A 13,305-nucleotide genomic window follows, 5' to 3' on the forward strand; every position below is an offset into this window, starting at 1 on the left:
GTGTAAGTTACCGACAGCAGTACATATAATAGCTTCCCGATGACACTGAATAAGTTAGACTATACAATATATTTATAACTCACAGCGGACGTCTAGAAATCAGCAATGTTTCAGTAGTAACCTCATGATTTCATAGTCGGATTGAGGACCCATGTTTACAGAGGGTTACAGCTGACGTCCTGAGAAAATAGAATGTTTAACCTTATAAATCCAAAGCAAAAGAGTAGGCCTATATAGGGTGACGACAGTGACTCATCAATACCAGTAGTTGTGAAAAACGTTTTGCCCAAGTTCCTGGATTACTTGAATTTCCCGCCTCTCTACACTTCAGCAAGCAATCTCTAACTCCAAAATACTATTAAACTGGAGCATGACTGTAGCTCATATTTCAGTTAGCATCACATCATTCATAGTAATATGAAATAAAAAAATCTAATAATTCCTATTCTATGTATTTGGGCAAAAACATTGTAGATTTCCAGACAAAAACAAACATATTTATTTAGAGAGTTTCTGTGGAAACAAATATGGCCGTCCCATAGTGAATGTATATATAACATGGCACATTCCACACGTGTAGGGGCAAAAATACACAGGGACCGAATGTGAAAACGAGCTAAACAGGCAGGTAACAAGTTATCCTAATTTGATAATTAAAATTCAGCTGTGTAATTAACGCGATAAAATGTTATTTAATCTGCATAGCAATCAATCCATTACAACAACAACGACACCATAGTAATACTATGTACAACTGAAATCTTTCCAAAAATATGGTGACTACAACACATTAGAAAGCGTTTCGTAATGTAACTCTCATAGCTGTGTCACTCAAATCAGAGCCATATATTTGCAACTAGAAAATGTTACCGTTTCTTTTTTTTATTATTTTTTGTTTCTATCCAACTGTATCAATTTAAAGAAATACATGATCAATAAACAAATGATACTACAAATATTTTTTTTTTGATGTTAAATGGTTGAGCATCTGTTAATTTCAGACGTCAAAATAACTGCTGTTCGTAAACACAGCCTTGGTATAAAAGGCACAGTATCTCCAAGGAAAAAGAAAACTCGTAAGCAATTATTGACAGTGAAGTACTTTCCTTTCACTTGGATATGATCAATTCCTGGAATTTTTGTGTTCAAGCTTTTAGTTGCTTTCACATGTATGCATGTTCTAGCTTCTTTTTTTTTATGAGATACATTATCATGAATTTCATACATTTTACTTTCTGACTGTTTCCTTTTTACTATGGCAGCTTTTTGTCTTTTCTTTTTTTATGCCATCCTTTTCAGAGCTACTTTTCACAGGTTCTGATGCACATAGATATATCAGTTTTTCTCACACTTTATCAGACTCTTGTACTTTCAGTATTATATATATTGGCTTTTGTCAAGGATGAACATTGAAATCTGTGTAGGCTTACTGTAGGCCGTATGTAGTAATTCGTAACAATTAATAGGAGGGTTTCGAGTTCTTTCAACTCTGAAGGGAAAAAAACCTACTGTATCATGCGACCTGTCAAAGATGTTAGGCAACTATTTTTGATCATGTTTACAGTAACATGGGCATCTGATGTAATTTAGAGTACGAGACAGAGGAAATTTTCATTTGTAAACTTGAGAAATTCCTAAAGGAAAGTGATATTTTGTATTTGAAACATGGTCAGAAAGGTGATCGGTAAATTGATGTTAACAAAGGTTGCCTAATATTTTTAACGAGTTACACGATACAACAAAAACTGTTTTTACCTGTATTGACAGGTAAGTTCGAATTCTAAACTCCTCTATTGCCTGTTATACAAAAACAGATCTGTTTTGAGATCCTTTTGTTAAAGATGATAAAATGAGATACACTGAGTTATCTTTTCCTTTGGACTAATGTCCATTTTATTTTGGAATGGGTTTGTTGTACAGAATGAAATTAGAACACATCTTAATTTTTTTAATTTACTTGGTTTGCATTGGGATCTCACTGAAATCTAAACCTTTATTATGTTTCTTTTCTAATACTGGTGCTTTAAGATACCTTCCGATTGTTGCATACAATTTCAGTGTACTTATAATTATTAAAGAAAGTTAGGTTTATCTCCAGGAAAATGTTTGTGTACGAATACAGTTTGAACATTTTTGATTAATAAACAAGCCTGTGTGAACTTTGAGCAAATAATTTTGCAGGTAAATGATTACGTCACTGGAAATTGGGTGCAATTAATGCTTAAACGGGATGTAGATTTATATTTGTAGCAATATTTTTGCTTCTTATAGAAAAAATACATAATTGTAGGTAGCCAATATATATTACAAAAACAAACCGACTAATACATGGAGATGTGATTAAAGTGCAGTTGGGAAAACATGTAAACTGATACAGCAAAACTATACATTGTTGTAAATTCCATACTATTATTATTAAATTAGATACTATTATTTCACAATTTTTGCATTAAAAGCTAAAGGTCATTTCTTATGTTGTTCTTTGTGTATCATTTCAGACGCTTCTGTAGTATCCACAGGATTACAATCTCCATTACCAGAGCCACTGAATTCATCATCAGTAAGTTCTACATAGATTTCATATCTCAGTTAGTGGTTCAAATCCAGGTGTGGTTCTTTTTGTCATAGATTGGTCTATTGGCAAAAAGCAACAGCAGAAATACGATTTGTATTACTTGTGTAGTTTAAGCAGGCAAGTTTTTTTTTTTTTCTTTAGGATTTCATTAGTTTACTTGTATCCATGGCAACAGATATGGGTGACGGGTTAAGCGGACATGACAGCAATATTCATCTGCATCAGGCTTAAGAGAGTACAACAGTTAAACAACTTGTTAACAAGTTGGTGCCAGTAGTAATCACTGATTTGAAGAGTTTCACAGATAACCAGCTTATTGCAATTAGCATCATAACACAAAAGTCATGCTGGCTTCCTCTATGGCCGTAAGTGGGAAGGTCTGCCACAACTTGCGGATGGTCATGGGTTTCCCGTGGGCTCTGCCTGCTTTTCTCCCACCATAATGCTGGAGGCCATTGTATAAGTGAAATGTTCTTGAGTGCAGCGTAAAACATCCATCAAATAAATAAACAAACTCAAAAGTTCTTGTGATCTCTGAACAACACTGTCCCAGATGAACTAAACAAAATATGAGGTCAAATCTTGACGGTTAACAGACAGCAAAGAACCTGAGTTCAAATTTGCATGAGGACATTAATTTTTTATTGTAGTTACGAAGACTGATAGGATTTCATTACTTTACTTGTTTCCATGGCAACAGATATGGCTGACAGGTTAAGCATACATGACAGGGATATTCATCTGCATCAGGCTTAAGGGAGTACAATAGTTAAACAATTTGAAAATGACATCTTTGTTTTAGGCCAATAAGGCTTTTAAAAATATAGAAACTATGATTGACAAAGACAAGAAGATTCCTGTAATCTTCATGAGCACAGACTCTGTCATCTACGCCACATGCCTTCATGCACCTTATTGGTTAAAGGCCTGATATTTACAGTGAACTAGAGCTTTAACCATCCCTCACCAGAGGGGTCCCTGCGCGAAAGGCCATCAGTGTTACCCAATATTGTTAGACAAACAGACAGCATAGACCAATAAAGCTTAGCTCTAATCATCTGCCACCATTTTATACCTGTGGGAATATGATCTGCACTCAGGGAGGGTACTAGAGGTGAGGCAGGTAAGGTGATTGATCTGTTTGTACAAGCCGATCAGCCTCACCTGGTAAAGTAAGACTATCTCCTTCCAGGCATACATCAAAACAGTTTACTGACCAGTGATTATCTGTTAAAATAACCCCACAAAACATACGCATACACATTAGTTTACTCAGGTGAATTAAATTGTTGGACACTTACTAGGATCCAGGTAAGTTGTCGCTTTAAAGGTGAACTGCAAAGCATTCAAATTTTTCAAGATGTTGCCAACAGTCTTTTCATATTATTGTTTTTTTTTTTGGTAAAAGTTCATTAATTCATTCAATATTTCGTGTCGAAATGTGATGTCACTGAGAGAAACTGTTCACCTTCATTAATTAATTTATGAAAGTACAGGTAGCTATATCTATGTTAGTTGTTGAGATAAAATTTTTGTGTGTTTTATAGAAATAGAAAAGGGAATTTTTTTCTGGATACAAAAAATATTCAGACTTCAATCAAGGTAGAGAGCACATTTTTCTAAAATGGCCATTGCCTAGAGCTCAATTACAATGAGCAAGCCCTCAGCTTTGGCAAGTCACAGATGGACTTCTAGCACAGATGTACACACCATTTTCAAAAGTGTTCTTTACTGTTTACTGTCTGCAAGGCCTCACACACAGTGAGAGTCGGGGGTTGGATTAAATGTAAATGATTGTTGAAATGTGAATAATAAAATATATGTCTTTTAGATTTTTAGAAAAAATGTTAACAAGTCAGCGCCAGTGGTGATCACTGGTTTGAAGAGTTTTACAGATAACCAGCTTATTAATACTAGCATCGTATCTTAAACACAAAAGTCCTTGTGATCTCTGAACAGCATGAACTCAACAATATATGAGGTCAGAGGTTAACAGACAGCAAAGAATCTGAGTTCAAATTTGCATGAGGACATTAATTTTTTATTGTAGTTACGAAGACATATTATGGCAACTCGTTAAAACACTAATTAAACCTGAAAGTAATTACGGTAATTAATGAAAGATTGCCTGTCTCTGCACCAGGTGTAGTTCATAAAAGATTTAAGAGTGTGTGATTAGTCATTGACTCACCTGCCACGTACTCTAGTAAGAGAGCATTTTGGACAGGTACAAATTTAGGATGTATGTTATATCCGGTATTGAGACAAAAAGAAAATTTCAAGCCTACATATTCTCAGGTGAAACATCCTAAACTGTTTGAGACAGTTTCAGAATATGAAGATATACAAAACTAGATATTTCAAATGTAGAAGGCTCCCTGACGGTGAAAACATCCATCACAATCCAGCCAATGTAGTTTTGTCTCCAAGATAAGATTAAATGTGCATAAATTGCACTGAAATTTTCTCTTTCATATACGGAAAGGTTGAGGAATTAGGGTAGTTAAAAAAATACCGGGAAACAAACAGACTGGTCCATAGCTCAAGTCTAACCTGTGAACAAAATTTCATTCAAATATCCATGGAACTTTCTTCCATAATGCTACTCGCAGACAAACAGACAGAAATAAACTGCAGTAAAACATAACCTGCATTGCCGAGATAAAAGCGTGGGAAATATTGCGTGATACATGTACTTTATCATATCTGATCTGCTATATGAGATTGCCATTTAGGATATATGACTCTTAGATGCTCATCATTTCTCTTTGTATAAATATGACTGTATTCGCAGTTTTGGAATCAGATTTCGCTTTCTTTGATTCATTATAATATTATTTTATGACTGTATTTCACCTAAGGCTTAGCACTTTTCAAGTCACCTTATATACATAGGGTCCACTTAAGAGTTTTTTGTGAAGTTTGATTCATTTCTTGTCACAAGAACTTAAAGAGTTGACCTCAGAAGTATTATTTTAAAGCTTCTGAAACCGCCTTTTTGATACACCTATCTTTAGTTGAAACCTTATTTAAAGGAAACCTGTATCTTTCTCGGAGAGCCTTTTTTGTCTTTTTTGATGTCTTTCAGTTATGGAATTTTATTTCATTTTTGACAGATATCGATAGAGTCACTCGGGTTTCCAGCAAAGCCTGAACCAGAAAAACCAGCACAAACACCTCCTAAACCCCCAACCTCTCAAAAACGTAAACACGGCATTGTGAAGAAAGTTAGAAGACCCATAGAGAGGCCCCAGCCAGTGAAGAAGGCCCCAGAACCTGCTCCAAAGGCCTCATCACCTGAGCCAGAACCTGTAGAGACCCCTGTTTCCACAGAAACGCCTGACAGGTCAGTTCAGTGGGATGATCTACAATGGCTATAGGACATGCTTTATAAAAATGCTCATTTTGTTACAAAGTTTACAGCACATGAAGTTCTAAGGAACAGATCTGGTATCAGTGTTCAAAACAATTTACAATGTAATGCATATTTGCAGTAAAGTTTGCCAGTTAGGTGTCTCCTATTTTAGTGGGAGATCACTTGGTCAGTTACTTTTAAGGTGTTTTGTTGGATGAGGCAGGCATGATGGCAAGAAAGATATTTTTGCTGCAGTGATTTCAGATGGGTATGAAAGTGCCTCTTAGGCTATACCCCAGTAATTGGCAACATCACGTTTTTCATGCATGACAAAAATTGGGCAAACGTGGTAATGAAAATAACGTAACAAATTTGTCACTATAACGGTCTTCCATAACATGGAAAAGTAGGCATTACTCTCTAGTAAACTGCTTATAATTTTAATTTAATTTCTAAATTCATTATAATTAAGATTTAAGATCTAAATTTATTCAAAATTTAGATTGATTCAAAATCTAAATTGATGTAAAAATCTAAATTGATTCAAAATTTATATTGGTTATAATTTAGATGTAAAAGTTAAGTTAATTTAAATCTAAATTGTTTTCAAGTATAAATTGATTTAAAATCTAAACTGGTTATTATTAAGCTTCAAAATGCAAAAGCTTAAGTACTCAAATGCTCATATTTGTTCATAGCTTCATATCCTGAGCATGAAGCACAGACCTGTAGAATATTTACACCAACTTTTGGAGAGATGAGTTTTAATTTCTGCAGGCACCTGTCAGATACACACTTGTGTCTGTGATTGATGAGTTGGTTAATTATCATGACAATGTTGTACTGCCCTGTGCATGTAGGTCACGAAGTAGGGTGGGAATCACTCTGTGTGTGGTTTTAGGGTCAGGCCGTTCTGTCGGTAGGTGACCTGCTTCAGTATAAGCTCTTAACACCAAAGGCTTACCACTGACCAGTTAAGGTTTTAATAACACAGGCTTAATAACTACACGGTATTTAACCTAAAATGTCACAACAAAAAGTGAATTTATAGACGCAACTATAGGTCCTGAAATATTATTTTTTGATGTTGGTATTTTTCCGGTTGGATAACATTTCACCCTCCAAACAAAACACCTTTCTGAGATTAGCAAAACTATCACAATTAGGGTACAATGAGTAACTTAGTGGTGGGGAAAAGTTTCCAGGCATGGGAATTTTCCTCCAGTTGGCTGATTTCAGACTTTTTGGTTTGAAATTTGAAAGACAAAAAGCAAATACTAGTAATTTCATCAAAATGGGTGATTGGTGATATTATTTGGAGTTAGGGAGAGGTATTTTCAAACTGCCTTTAGAAACTTCAGGCTTTTTTCGGACCAGTGACTGTGTCTGTTTAGTTTCGGAAGTCAATCAGTGAGGATTTAAACCTAAATAATTTTGTGCAATCTAATATACAGAAATACTGAGGTCGATGAAAGGAAAGCTTACAGATCAGGTTTTGATTATTTTGGATAAGAAATAATTAATAGCCTTGTTTTACGTGTATTTCTGAGTAAACTTTTGTACCTGCAGTCTGTAAATTCAACAAGGTTATTTGTAAGACTGCATGTTTTATAACTTGTGATCCTTGTATATTTTATTCACATTTAGGCTACTTGTGAAAGGGAATACCTTGGGAGGGAAAATTGCTATTAATTGCCATATGGGTACTTGCTTAGTTGACCGTCTTAACCTAGACAGTTAATATTGAGGGAAGTAGGCTTCACCTTGAATTTAATTGTCTCTTACAAAGGTAAAAGTACTGTGAGTTGTTGACACGTCACGCTTCATTAAACACGTTTTATTAGATATTGGCATGTGGTCTGAAAGACAGGTACTAAAGAGGAAATTGGAAGTTTGAAAGTCCGTCTTTTTCTTGGAGGAACCAATAATGGGGCATAATGGGGCATAATGGCATCTTTGTCCGCGAGTTCACGCTCTATGGCTATGATTAACAACAAAGGAGAAAGTCCTGATGAATATCGCAAAGAGCCCAGCAGAGTGTTTGACAAACAGTGTTGCATGTAACAGTATTTCTTAGTGTTGAGTTACAGTTACTTTGTGTATAGTACCGCTATAAGAAACACTTGATCAAACATTGTGAGACATGTCCACAGTGGGTCAGTTTAAACTTCAAACTTCAACGAGGTAAGTTATGTGAAGGGTAGCAGGCAGTAGTTGACGTCCACACTGAGTAGGAGGGTGTACACAGGTAGTATTGAGGTATAGACTACTATATAATGAGTATGGTGGGTTTCAATGTTCAATTTCCTCTACATTTTCAGGCCCTGACCTGGACATACATGGACAGGCAGACAAGCGTTCATTTATATCAGATTAATGGATGTCATTTAGAAAGTGTTCTATTTGGTTATAATTTTTATTATTATTGTTATTTTGTTTTATAAGTGCTGAAAATTGGCTGAGACAACTCCGGGTTTACCTCATCGCTGGACAATTTCGCCACACAATTTTCTGACAATTTCGAAGAGCAAGAGCAACAGTGATAACATGTAATGTGTGAAACAAGTGCTAGAGTTTATACCATCACACAAAATTCTGGTACTTACGATGACACACACCCAGGCACTCACAGTGTCCTTCAGATGGATTATCAGAAAAAAGTTGGAAGCAAAAGTTTGTGAGAAGTTTCCTCAAGACAGTATAGTTTTTGTCTCAGGTAGCTGTGTACAGGTGGATTATGCAGTCTCTAATCTAATTTGGGACTGTCAGTTGTTTTTGACACTGATTGATTGGTGCTAAACGCCATTCTCAAGAACTTCCCCACATGATGGCACAGGCCGTCAAGTTTGTGGGTGAAGGAAACCAGCATGCCCAGAGTAATTTTGAAGAGTGAGCTAGAGTGTAATTTGTATCTTTATTGGTGACTTGTAAGGAAGGCTTGATTAAAGCTTAATTAAAACACTGCATTTCACATAATGTTTAGTATATTTAAGTATTTTAAAAGCATGTAAAGGACGGGAAATAATATTTTCAATACCAACACTGAAGTTTATCAATCTTTACAAAAAAAAAACAAAAACAAAAAAAAAAACACTTAAGTGACCCAACAGGGTGGATGAATCGGTCAGATTCAACCAAACCGTGTCTCACCATATATATATATATATATTTATACATAATATTGTGGAGGTTTAGTTTATATTGTGAAAGATTAGTTTAGTGCCATTTTAAGTTTGATGTATTTATGGTGGTTATAATTCGTTAAAACAGCTTGTAGATTTCTTCAAGTGATATTACATAAATTTATTTATTTACTTATTTGATTGGTGTTTTACGCCATACACAAGAAAATTTTACTTATACGTGTACGAAGGCGACCAGCATTATGGTGGGAGGAAACCATGCAGAACCCAGGAAAACCCCAAACTATCTGTAGGTTGCTAAGAGACTTTCTCACGTACAGCAGATGGGAAGCCAGCATGAGCTGGATTTGAACTCTCAGCAACCGCATTGGTTATGTTACATAAAGTTTGCCTTCTACCAATACCTCTAGGGGTGAAACTAAGTGGGAAGTTCATCACCTACTTGCTAAAGGCCAGTAGTCTATGCTGGTTTCATCCACCTGTAAAGTAATGACAGCTGTTCCAGGAATCAACTGTTCCAGTAGAGTACATATTAAACTCCAATCAACTGATCAGTTGATCATTTAAATACTTCAGTAGTTCACCTGTAAACCATCCTTTTACTTTCTCATTCAGTTCTCATTATGAAATTATCATTAAATTTTAACCTTGTAATGCCATCAGGGTTTGTTCGTTTAGCAATCAGCTGTGTTAATTACCTGCCCACGTTACATGGGGCCGTTAAGACATTATTGATTGGTGTTATAAATACTGACCAGTAAATCTGCATGCCTGGTATGTTTGTTTTGTTGTCGTATCAGCTTTCATAAAAATCAATCAGGGAGGGTGTAGATGTGGGGGTATCTTTAACAGAATTAATCAACACTAATGATTGACTCAGATGGCAGAAGTGGACAAAATGCTCAGTCTCTCAAAGGAGTGTCAAGTTCCCTAAATATCTACCTAACCACTCAATCCATTTCTTTTCTCTGTTTTTTTATTTTTATTTTTGGAGTGTTTGTGTATATTACAGCCCATGCAACAGCATCAGGTTTCGTTTTAATATGTGGCGCCGGAAATAGAACGGGAGATTGCTGAGAAATTTAGCAGGAAATAGTAAATATGCATGTAATGAAGGCCAAGTAAACAACTATGCCCTCTCATTAATATCTCTATCTGCTTCTGAGGAATGTTTTATAAGTTACCTGAAGTTTACCATTTTTCAGGTGACACAGTTTGCTTGATTCAGATTGATTCTGTCACCTTATAGGGCCACTCAAGAGTTTTTTGTGAAGTTTAATTAACTTTTTTGCCAAAAAATCCTAACTGTTGGCTTCAAAAAAACCATTTAAAGGCATTTTTCCACTTTTGAAAGTGCATTTTTAAGAGCCAAACTTTAGGAGAAATACAGTATTTCTGCAGGCAAATAAGAGTGAAGGGAAACACCTTTGTGAGTAAAACTACGAGGTTATTAAAGCTGAATTATTGATACAATGCCTACAGGCATAAGATTTGTCCTCTTTTTGGAGGAATTCCTTTTTATTGATACATAAAATACATCAGAAAAATGTTAAGAATTTAATTCAAAATTGTTAAAAATGACAAAATTATGAATGTGATGTATAGTTTCCTTTTTTTTTCATCCCAATGTCTGTCTCATCTGTGTACCTATGATAGCTCATTTGGCTACATGTGCTGTGTGGATCTCTCCTCAGCCAATTAGCCCCTGACCAGTGTGGTTCCAGACTTAAATACCATTCTCTGGCTGGAATACTTTTGAGATTGTCTCCCAAAACTTCTTTCATAACGATATGCTAAAAGTAGCTCACAATAACACTGCAAAGTAAAAATACTTAGTGTTAGCATTTATCTATCCAGTTGTTGGATATAGTGTAGCCTATAGTGACATCTTGAAGTCACCTTATGGAACCTCGGCCAGTTACCACTGAAGGTGTGATAATAGTATGAATGGGTTAACTGTTTATTACCTCTAATGTTGATGCCTGAATCTGCTTTGGTCGTGTTTCAGCGAAGCACCCCCGCTTCCCAAAGCCACCGCTGTCATCCCTGATCTCCCCGTTCTCAAAAGCAAAGAAAAAACCAAGGCAGAGAGGAAACAGAGCCGAAGTAGACGGGCATTGATATTCAACACCAACGAGCCGTATATCAACCCAGAGCTCCTGGTGAGTACTCGGAGGAATCTTAGTCATCACAGGAAGGAAACTGATGGCTGTTTTCTGTCAGGAATCCGTACAGGTGTTCACACAAACCAGTGCTATTTGGTTACAAATGGGTCACATGTGATGTGGTTACAAGGTCAGTCCTTCTGGTCAGTAGACCTTTCATTGTAATGCTGTTCTCAGGTTATCAACTGTTTCCAGGACACTCAAAGGAGATTTGTTTTCGTTGTGTTATACACTACTATTGGTTTGAAGTATAATCCAGTAGAAGTTGGTTCCCAGACCTTTATTTATTTATTTATTTATTTATCTTTAACTTAATATTAGTCTTTTTTTATTGTTTCAAACATTCTTATCACAAGTGGAAATGGGTTTTTAATGTAAAATAAATCATATATTTATTCTTATTAATGGGAAAGTTGTAAAGCTGATTTATTTGTTTTCTCTGCTTGCCATTCATTAGTTGTCTTGTTGGAAGAAGTAGCCTTTGGCTCATGTCAACCAACCAACGTTAAGTAAAGATTGTTCTTGGGGAATATGAGTTCTTGGAGTTTGACCATGGCTACACAATGTTTGGGATTGGACCATGGCCACACAATGTTTGGGGATTTGACCATGGCCACACAATGTTTAGGGGTTTGACCATGGCCACACAATGTTTGGGGTTTGACCATGGCCACACAGTGTTTGGGGTTTAACCATGGCTAAACAATGTTTGGGGTTTGACCATGGCTACACAATGTTTGGGGTTTGACCATGGCCACACAATGTTTGGGGTTTGACCATGGCCACACAATGTTTGGGGTTTGACCATGGCCACACAATGTTTGGGGGTTTGACCATGGCCACACAATGTTTGGGGGTTTGACCATGGCCACACAATGTTTGGGGATTTGACCATGGCCACACAATGTTTGGGGGTTTGACCATGGCCACACAATGTTTGGGGTTTGACCATGGCTACACAATGTTTGGGGTTTGACCATGGCCACACAATGTTTGGGGTTTGACCATGGCTACACAATGTTTGGGGTTTGACCATGGCCACACAATGTTTGGGGGTTGACCATGGCTAAACAATGTTTGGGGGTTTGACCATGGCCACATAATGTTTGGGGGTTTGATCATGGCCACACAATGTTTGGGGTTTGACCATGGCCACACAATGTTTGGGGTTTGACCATGGCCACACAATGTTTGGGGGTTTGACCATGGCCACACAATGTTTGGGGGTTTGACCATGACCACACAATGTTTGGGGATTGACCATGGCTAAACAATGTTTGGGGGTTTGACCATGGCCACACAATGTTTGGGGTTTGACCATGGCCACACAATGTTTGGGGTTTGACCATGGCCACACAGTGTTTGGGGGTTTGACCATGGCCACGCAATGTTTGGGGTTTGACCATGACCACACAATGTTTGGGGTTTGACCATGGCCACACAATGTTTGGGGTTTGACCATGGCCACGCAATGTTTGGGGTTTGACCATGACCACACAATGTTTGGGGGTTTGACCATGGCCACACAATGTTTGGGGGTTTGGCCATGGCCACACAATGTTTGGGGATTTGACCATGGCCACACAATGTTTTGCGGTTTGACCATGGCCACACAGTGTTTGGGGTTTGACCATGGCCACACAGTGTTTTGGGGGTTTGACCATAGCCATGCAATGTTTGGGGTTTGACCATGGCCACACAGTGTACAAATATCTTATTTACTGGCAGTTAGAATTAATGCCTATCTCTGGTCATGGCAGGTAATTTAAGCTCTAGTCTAGTTCACCTGTACAGCTGCCGATATAGGATCAGTGTGTTCAGATAATAATAGCATACCTGTGGGTATTTGCATTAACAGGAACAAATGGATTCTGATCAGAAACTGAAAAAACAAATGGACAATCAACAAATCACCTGACAACGATGAATCTGCTTCAAAGGTAAAACCAATACGTAAAAATACATTCACTCACTCATTAGGGTATCTTATCTGAAAATCATCAAAACCAACAAAAAAAGCAACAAACATTCTTTTGTTATATATCCTAAGGAACTCAGAGCAGTTTA

At 36.8% G+C, this 13,305-nt stretch overlaps 2 protein-coding genes across 2 annotated transcripts in view; both read left to right on the top strand.

Annotated features, from left to right (window-relative positions):
• Positions 1–13,305, top strand: part of LOC135476452 (uncharacterized) — a 19,931-nt gene that overhangs the window by 520 nt on the left and 6,106 nt on the right. Inside the window, exons 2-6 of the mRNA XM_064756481.1 lie at positions 1,002–1,076; positions 2,499–2,560; positions 5,692–5,921; positions 11,082–11,235; positions 13,097–13,178. Of these exons, the coding sequence (XP_064612551.1) occupies positions 1,002–1,076; positions 2,499–2,560; positions 5,692–5,921; positions 11,082–11,235; positions 13,097–13,156 (581 nt within the window). The 3' untranslated portion in view covers positions 13,157–13,178. The remainder of the gene's footprint in view (positions 1–1,001; positions 1,077–2,498; positions 2,561–5,691; positions 5,922–11,081; positions 11,236–13,096; positions 13,179–13,305) is intronic.
• LOC135476453 (uncharacterized) overlaps positions 13,162–13,305 on the top strand; it is a 6,843-nt gene continuing 6,699 nt past the window's right edge. Inside the window, exon 1 of the mRNA XM_064756482.1 lies at positions 13,162–13,178. Coding sequence (XP_064612552.1) covers positions 13,162–13,178 — 17 coding nt within the window. The remainder of the gene's footprint in view (positions 13,179–13,305) is intronic.

This window comes from Liolophura sinensis, chromosome 10 (genome assembly GCF_032854445.1).
Source record: "Liolophura sinensis isolate JHLJ2023 chromosome 10, CUHK_Ljap_v2, whole genome shotgun sequence".
NCBI lineage: Eukaryota > Metazoa > Mollusca > Polyplacophora > Chitonida > Chitonidae > Liolophura > Liolophura sinensis.